The sequence below is a fragment of the Triticum urartu genome, chromosome 4, assembly GCF_003073215.2.
Source record: "Triticum urartu cultivar G1812 chromosome 4, Tu2.1, whole genome shotgun sequence".
NCBI classification, from domain to species: domain Eukaryota; kingdom Viridiplantae; phylum Streptophyta; class Magnoliopsida; order Poales; family Poaceae; genus Triticum; species Triticum urartu.
The window spans coordinates 357,698,398-357,705,906 of NC_053025.1; the positions used below are offsets into that span (position 1 = coordinate 357,698,398).

The window sequence follows — 7,509 nt, forward strand, 5'->3', positions numbered from 1 at the left end:
TGGCAACTTAATTTTCTTTCTAGGAAAGTGTTCCATGCCTTTCCTTGGCGGAAATTGAAATCTAATGTTTTGCTTCTTTCATATCAATAACTAGCAGGTGTACCCGCGCATTTGCGCGGCTAAATTTTTTTCCGTATAATTCCTAGAGAATTGTGATCACTATTATTTAACATGTCACGTACTGTTGTTTTTAGGGATGATAATGTTAAAAATATGATGTTAGACTTTTAACCATGAGAATTTAAACGTTTTCTATGGAATTATGTTATAGCGACAACTTAATTTGCCATAAAAGATGTTGAATTTTCCATGCTAAAAAATCAGACAGGAGCGAAATCCTAGATCTATTTTCTTTCTCGGAAACAAATTTCTTTTGACATTCTATAGATTATAAAATACTCCCTTTGTTTTTAAATATAAGTCTTTTTAGAGATTTCAATAGAGACTACATATTTTGAAATGTACATTCCAAAATATGTTTATATATATCAGTATGTGGTCCATATTGAAATGTAAAAGGACTTATATTTAGAGACGAAGGGAGTACTCATTTATAGGCATCAAATATGCTTGGTACGGTCATAGGTATTCTCATCATTTCCTTCTAGTACGTGTAGTTTGCTCAACCATCCAGTTTTGCCACTTGATACATGCTCCTGGTCGTGTTAAAAAAAGATACATGCTGCTGGTCGCACCAGATCAAATATCTCGCAAACTGACGGTTCAATGTAACAGTATGAATGGAAAACTCTGGACTATACTGGCCACCGTTGTACCCGAAGCACCCAGACATGGAAAAAAATCCCCTTTCTCTTACTGCTCTTTGGATCGAGGTCTGGCCGAGGCAGGGATGGCGCAAAGCTTCTGGCCGCGGATCTAGCGCTGCTCACCTTCCCATGATGCGGCATCTCATCTCTGCTGAACTGGAGAGGCAGATGTCGGGTCAGAGAGCTGGGTCGTCGCGTTTGACGACCATCTCCTCCACAGTTTTCCTCGTCGATCTCGTATTCTCCAATCACCCGGGTCTGGCTTTAGCATGTCTGTTAATTTTCGCCATTTTACTTTCATTTTTAAATTGCCAATAATATATTTTTCTTTTTCATACGGGATGTGATATATTTCAATTATTGGATCTGCGACACAGGATAGAGGTCAGCATGCCTGGTATGGTCGATGCGCCACATCTATGCATCGTTCCTACTTCCTCCATAATGCCCAATTCTTCACAGGTTTGTTTCCCCTTCTAATTTAATTAAAAAGTATATAATTTTCTATTTGCTGAAACAACATATTAGCAAGTTATATAACTCATACGTTTATTGTTTATTTAAGACAAAGTAAAAACTCTTGCATGTTTTAACTAAAATTTGCTTCATATGCTTTAATTAACATGCACCCAATTCTCAATTGGCTTAATGGGTGTAGGTCATACTTGTGATGCCTCTAGGTGAATCGACACATAAATACCTAATGTCGATCTTTGCTTCTAGTGGAAAATTTGGCCTGCAGAGTTATTTGTACGAATTAGCACTGTGTGAGTTATTGTTCCGTGTGCATTCATAGGATCCTTGCTTATTCTTGCAGCCTCCCTCACAAGGGTAGTAGTCATGATTCTCACACTCACTGATATACATCCGTATGTAGTCCATATTGAAATCTCTAAAAGGACTTGTATTTAGGAACGGAGCAAGTATAATAGAAACATTCCTGTTTGAATTAGTAGATTTCTCAAATCAATGAACACATAGTCCTAAAAATTACCAAGAAAATCAAAGTTCACATTTTGAAGAAATTGTTAGACATATATAAGTCAAGTAAGAATGTAAGATGATGTTATAACATATATGACTAAATTGTGACTACCTGATCTGTCTAATTTTTTTTGCCTCATCTAAGGAAGTTCTTGTAACGCCCTTCCGTAAAACATTTGCTCTTCTAGTGTGCGTTGTAGTACTTCTATCAATATCGATCATTTTTGGTAAAGATTCTTCCGCTGGGTGCCTATATATATGGAGTGACATTTAGTCATAGTTAATTAGTCAATAAATCAGAATAGCTGGTGTTTCATACCAGTTAAGAAGTTCCCGAGGTTTGGGTATATCGAGATCGGTATATACTCATGTGGCACTGCTTGACTATAGGCACAAACGTATCAAGTAGAAATCTGTTAAATATTTTATTTTTGTAAATAACATATCAGGTTTTAAAATTGTTGAACTTACCATTGTTGAGGTCACACAGACACTTTGGTTATCGATGAATATGTATAACATAAACCTGCTCATCCATATAGATCACATCAAGGCTAATAAGTTCATCGATTGGAGGATTATTGTATCCCATGTTCCCATTAGTTTCACTTAAACATCCCAGTTTTGGTATCTTGTTGAAGTCTCTTCGTTTCTTGTATTCCCATTGCTTCAAAAGGATTGAAAATGTACTTGTCAATTGATAATGTTCATATGAAGATTTTTGCTGAAGAAATTGAGTTCATAGTAATAATACTTACTAACCTTGTTGATTCAGGTGAGAAGGAAACTTGGATGGTTGGGTGTGACTTATGTAGAAAAGAGTTGCATGCCACTTCATAATTTGGGCCGCCTTTGATATTGCCTGAGCACCAAGTCTGAACATCTCGCATCATAGAGAGTTCGCTTCAATTGTCCTGGTGGTGGGATCGTCGAGTCACGGCGTCGTAGAATTGGTTGGCTTCAATTTTCCTAGTCATGGTGCTGAGTCGTGAGTTGCTGGGTGTCTTAGATTTCCAGGCGGATGGTGGGCGTGTGTTGGGTGCTGGGTGCGGCCGGCTGTGTATTTTGATGTATGAGTTCTGGCTGTGCCCTTATGGAGTCCTTGTATGCTTATTATTTTTCTTCCAATTAAAGCCTATATGTGACAATAGGCTGATGGATGCGGCCAGTTTTGTATTTTTTATGGGGACTCTGTCCGTAAGCACTCCTTGTATGTGTTTACGTGTCCTTGGCTTACCGAGTGTCCGAGTTATGTATGTGTCCTTTAGAGTCCCGATTAGGAATTGCACGTGACAATAGTTGGACATGTAACGCCTTTATATAATATATTAGTGGAAGAGATAATTATTTTGTGTTGTGTTTTTTGGCTTCCTTCTACGATTATGTTGACGAGCCTTATGTGTGCGTCTATGTTGATGAGCCTTATGTGTGCGTCTCCATATAGACGTGACAGTTCAATTTGTTGATCCGTACATATTAACTTATTACGTAAAATCTTTTAATCTCAGCCATTGTTTTTATGATCAAACGGTGGTAATAATATTAGTCTGTGTGGATTAACATGGTGTATTATTTGTCTTCTATTTTAATTATATAATAGATTGCACTAATCATAAGGAAAGGTCTACTAAGAATAATAGGACATGTAGGATTGCAATCTATATCATGGACAATGAAATCTACGGGCACATAATTACTATTTGCAACAATAAGAACATAATTAATTTTTCCCGTAGGTTTCTTAATAGTGGAATCTGCAAGATGCAAATTTAAAGAACAATTATCAAATTCACGAAAACCTAACACATCACATAAAGTTTTTGGAATCGTGAAAACGCTAGAAAATCACACAAAGCATGGTGCTTATAATCTTTAATCTTAATCTTAATAGTAGGTTCCCACTCATCATGAAGTTTTCTAGGGATAGAAACTTCCAATTCAAGCTTTTCTTCAAAAGATTTCATCATAGCTTCAACGATATGTTTAGTAAAAGCTTTATTTTGATTATAAGAATGAGGAGAATTCAACATGGATTGCAACAAGGAAATGCAATCTATCAAAGAAAAATTATCATAATTAATATCCTTGAAATCCAAAAGAGTGGGTTCATCGCTACCTAAAGTTTTGACCTCTCCAATCCCATTTTTTATCAATTTTTGCATCAGGATCTATAAACTCCAAATTATTGGGACGCCTTTTAACTAAAGTTGACTCATCTCCAGTACCATCCTTATCAAGATTTATATTGAAAAACAAATATTCAATAGGAGTCACATCAATCACTTTAAGATCTTCATCATTATTTTCACAAAAACTAGAAGAACACGCTTTTACAAACCAATCTCGCTTAGCATGCATCTTAGCGGTTCTTTCTTTGAACTCATCAATGGAAATTCTCATAGATTTTAGAGATTCATTAATATCATGCTTGGGTGTAATAGATCTAATTTTCGAAGAATCAATCTCAAGAGAAATTCGATTAACGTTCCTAGCCAAATTATCAATCTTAAGCAAATTTTCTTCAACCAAAGCATTGAAATTCTTTTGCGAACTCATAAATTCTTTAATACTATTCTCAAGATCAGAGGGCGTATTATTATAATTTTTATAAGAATTGTTGTAGGAATTACCATAATTATTAGAGGAATTACTAGGAAATGGCCTGGGATTAAAATTACCTCTATACGCGTTATTACCAAAATTGTTCCTACCAACAAAATTAACATTCATAGATTCATTATTATTCTTAATCAAAGTGGACAAAGGAATATCATTAGGATCAATAGAAGCAATCTTGCTAGCAAATAATTTCATAAGTTCATCCATCTTTCCACTCAAAACATTAATCTCTTCAATCGCATGCACTTTTTAACTAGTGGAAGATCTTTCGGTGTGCCATTGAGAATAATTAACCATAAAAGTAATTTCCATAAAATTACCTCCCGCGGCCAAATCTAAAAGATTTCTAGAAGCAAAGTTCAATCCGGCAAAAACAATTGTATAATCATCCATATATTTAAACCATGAGCAGGGCAATTTCGTATCATCAATTTCATCCTATCACATGATTGTGCAACATGTTCATGATCAAGTTGCTTAAAATTCATAATATCGTTTCTAAGGGAGATGATTTTAGTGGGAGGAAAATACTTGGAAATAAAAGCATTTTTACACTTATTCCATGAATCAATACTATTTTTAAGCAAAGATGAAAACCAAGTTTTAGCAGGATCTCGTAGTGAGAATGGAAATTGCTTCAATTTAACAATATCATTATCCACATCTTTATTTTTTTGGATATCACACAACTCAACGAAATTATTTAGATTGGATGCGGCATCTTCACTAGGAAGGCCGGAAAATTGATCTTTAATAACAAGATTCAGCAAAGCGGCATTAATCTATACTACCATATAGTGTACGAGTTTTTGAATTTTGAATCCTAAGCCTAAGAAGCAATTTTGGCCGTTGATGACGCCAATCCTATGGTCCAAAGTGAAAGGATTCGCACCTACAGTGCTCACTGCACAAACACACTTCACTCTAGAGAAATCTCGACACTGCGGAATTGTTTATTGTTGGATGCTTCGACATTTTCTGTACGTGCAGCAGAAGTTGGCAGCCACTCCAATGTCCTGTGCTCCCATCTCCGATTTTCTCTTTCTTGGCATCATAGGATTTTCTGTGGCTACACACGATTAGTAGGGGATGGTGCAAGTGTGGCCAGTTATTGCTTTTCACGTGTGCACAATGCATCACAGGATTGGATTATATGTGTCCAAACTTTGTACCCCAGAATATTGCGTTTCTTAGAGAATATTATAACAGATTTGTTATACATTAGCTAAGTCACCTTGTGATTAGAGTATAACACGGTACAAATATCTGAGACTGATAATTTTTTGGCATGTGCATTTTCTTCTAAGTTTTGCAACTATAAAATACTATTCCTCCAAGAACAAATGTAATTATAAGATAATTCCTATTTACTGTATGCGTCATTAACAAATTTTTATTATGTTTGCACTAGAACCACCCACTGTAGGAGTGATAAGTGATAACTACCATAATAGCTTTACGTACAAACAAAACACAACAGTTGATTCGTTAGAATTTCCAAGATCCGTGTGTTTGATTTTCTTCTTTTGGAAAATTTGTATCCATGAATTGAACATTTCACGTGATGTGCACGTACCCGCGTACTAGTTTCAGAAGATTCCGCGCTAGTGGCGTGAGCAATCGGAGTACTAATAAAATTAGTATTGGAAAAGTCACACAATTTGGTATTCCCTCGAGTCATCGTGACAAAGCAAGCAGTCCAACACTCGAGCAAACAAAAAGCAAGCGAAAAGATGAATGGAAGAAGGGCGAATAAAAAGGCAAATCTTTAAAAAAATCGCTTTAGAAGTGGGGGAGAGGAAAGCGAGAGGCAAATGGCGAATAATATAATGCAAGAGATGAGAGTTTATGATGGGTATTTGGTAGGCTTGATGTAGATCTCCCTAGCAATGGTGCCAGAAATTCTTCCTGCTACTTCTTGACCTTGCGTTGGTTTTTCCCTTAAAGAGGAAAGGGTGATGTAGTATAGTAGAGATAAGTATTTCACTCGGTTAAGAATCAAGGTATCAATCCAGTAGGAGAAACGCGCAAGTCCCCAATAGATGCACCTGCACAAACAATCAAACACTTGAACCCAATGCGATAAAGGGGTTGTCAATCCCTTCACGATCACTTGCAAATGTGAGATCTGATAGAGATAGATAGAACTAAACAAAAGATAAAATATTTTTGGGTTTTTTGGTTTATAGATCTGAACATAAATTATTGCAAGTAGTAGATCAGAAACTAATATGATAGAAAATACTCAGGGGGCATAGGTTTCACTAGAGGCTTCTCTCATGAAGGCAAATAATACGGTGGGTGAACAAATAACCGTCGAGCAATTGATAGAAAAGCGCAAAGTTATGACGATATCCAAGGCAATGATTATGCAATATAGGAATCACGTCCGTGTCAAGTAGACCGACTCCTGCCTGCATCTACTACTATTACTCCACACATTGACCGCTATCCAGCATGCATCTAGAGTATTAAGTTCACAAAGAACGGAGTAACGCCTTAAGTAATATGACATGATGTAGAGGAATAAACTAGAGCGATATGATGAAAACACCATCTTTTTATCCTCAATGGCAACAATTAAATATGTGTCTCGCTACCCCTACTTTGTGACTAGGTGAAATCACGCAAGATTGAACCCAAAGTTAAGCACCTCTCCCATTGCAAGAAAAACCAATCTAGTTGGCCAAACCAAACCGATGGTTCGAAGAGAAATACAAAGATATCAAATTATGCATATAAGAATTCTGAGAAGATTCAAATAATATTCATAGATAAGTTGATCATAAATCCACAATTCATCGGGTCTCGACAAACACACTGCAAAAGAAGATTACATTGGATAAATCTCCAAGAACATCGAGGAGAACATGGTATTGAGAATCAAAGAGAGAGAAGAAGTCATCTAGCTACTAGCTATGGACCCGTAGGTCTGTGGTAAACTACACATGCTTCATCGGAAGGGCAATAGAGTTGATGTAGATGCCCTCCGTGATCGAATCCCCCTCCAGCAGGATGCCGGAAAAGTCCCCAAGATGGGATCTCATGAGAACAGAAGGTTGCAGCAGTGGAAAAGTGTTTTCATGGACGCCTTTGGTGGTTCTGGAATATATGTGAGTATATAAGAGGAAGAGCTAGG

The 7,509-nt window shown here is 36.6% G+C and overlaps 1 protein-coding gene across 3 annotated transcripts; it reads left to right on the forward strand.

Annotated features, from left to right (window-relative positions):
• The first annotated feature begins 692 nt into the window (after positions 1 to 692).
• On the forward strand, positions 693 to 3,108 carry LOC125551668. 3 transcript variants are annotated; one of them, XR_007303011.1, is made up of 3 exons: positions 693 to 1,038; positions 1,145 to 1,229; positions 2,527 to 3,108. XR_007303011.1 is itself a non-coding variant. In XM_048714943.1 (3 exons), the coding sequence occupies exons 1-3, from the start codon at positions 741 to 743 to the stop codon at positions 2,605 to 2,607; spliced, it is 444 nt and encodes a 147-aa protein (XP_048570900.1). In that variant the 5' UTR covers positions 698 to 740; the 3' UTR covers positions 2,608 to 3,108. The 3 variants fall into 3 exon arrangements, 1 of the variants encoding a protein (XP_048570900.1); XR_007303010.1 differs by having other exon boundaries at positions 696 to 1,023; XM_048714943.1 differs by having other exon boundaries at positions 698 to 1,023; positions 1,150 to 1,229.
• Positions 3,109 to 7,509: the final 4,401 nt, after the last annotated feature.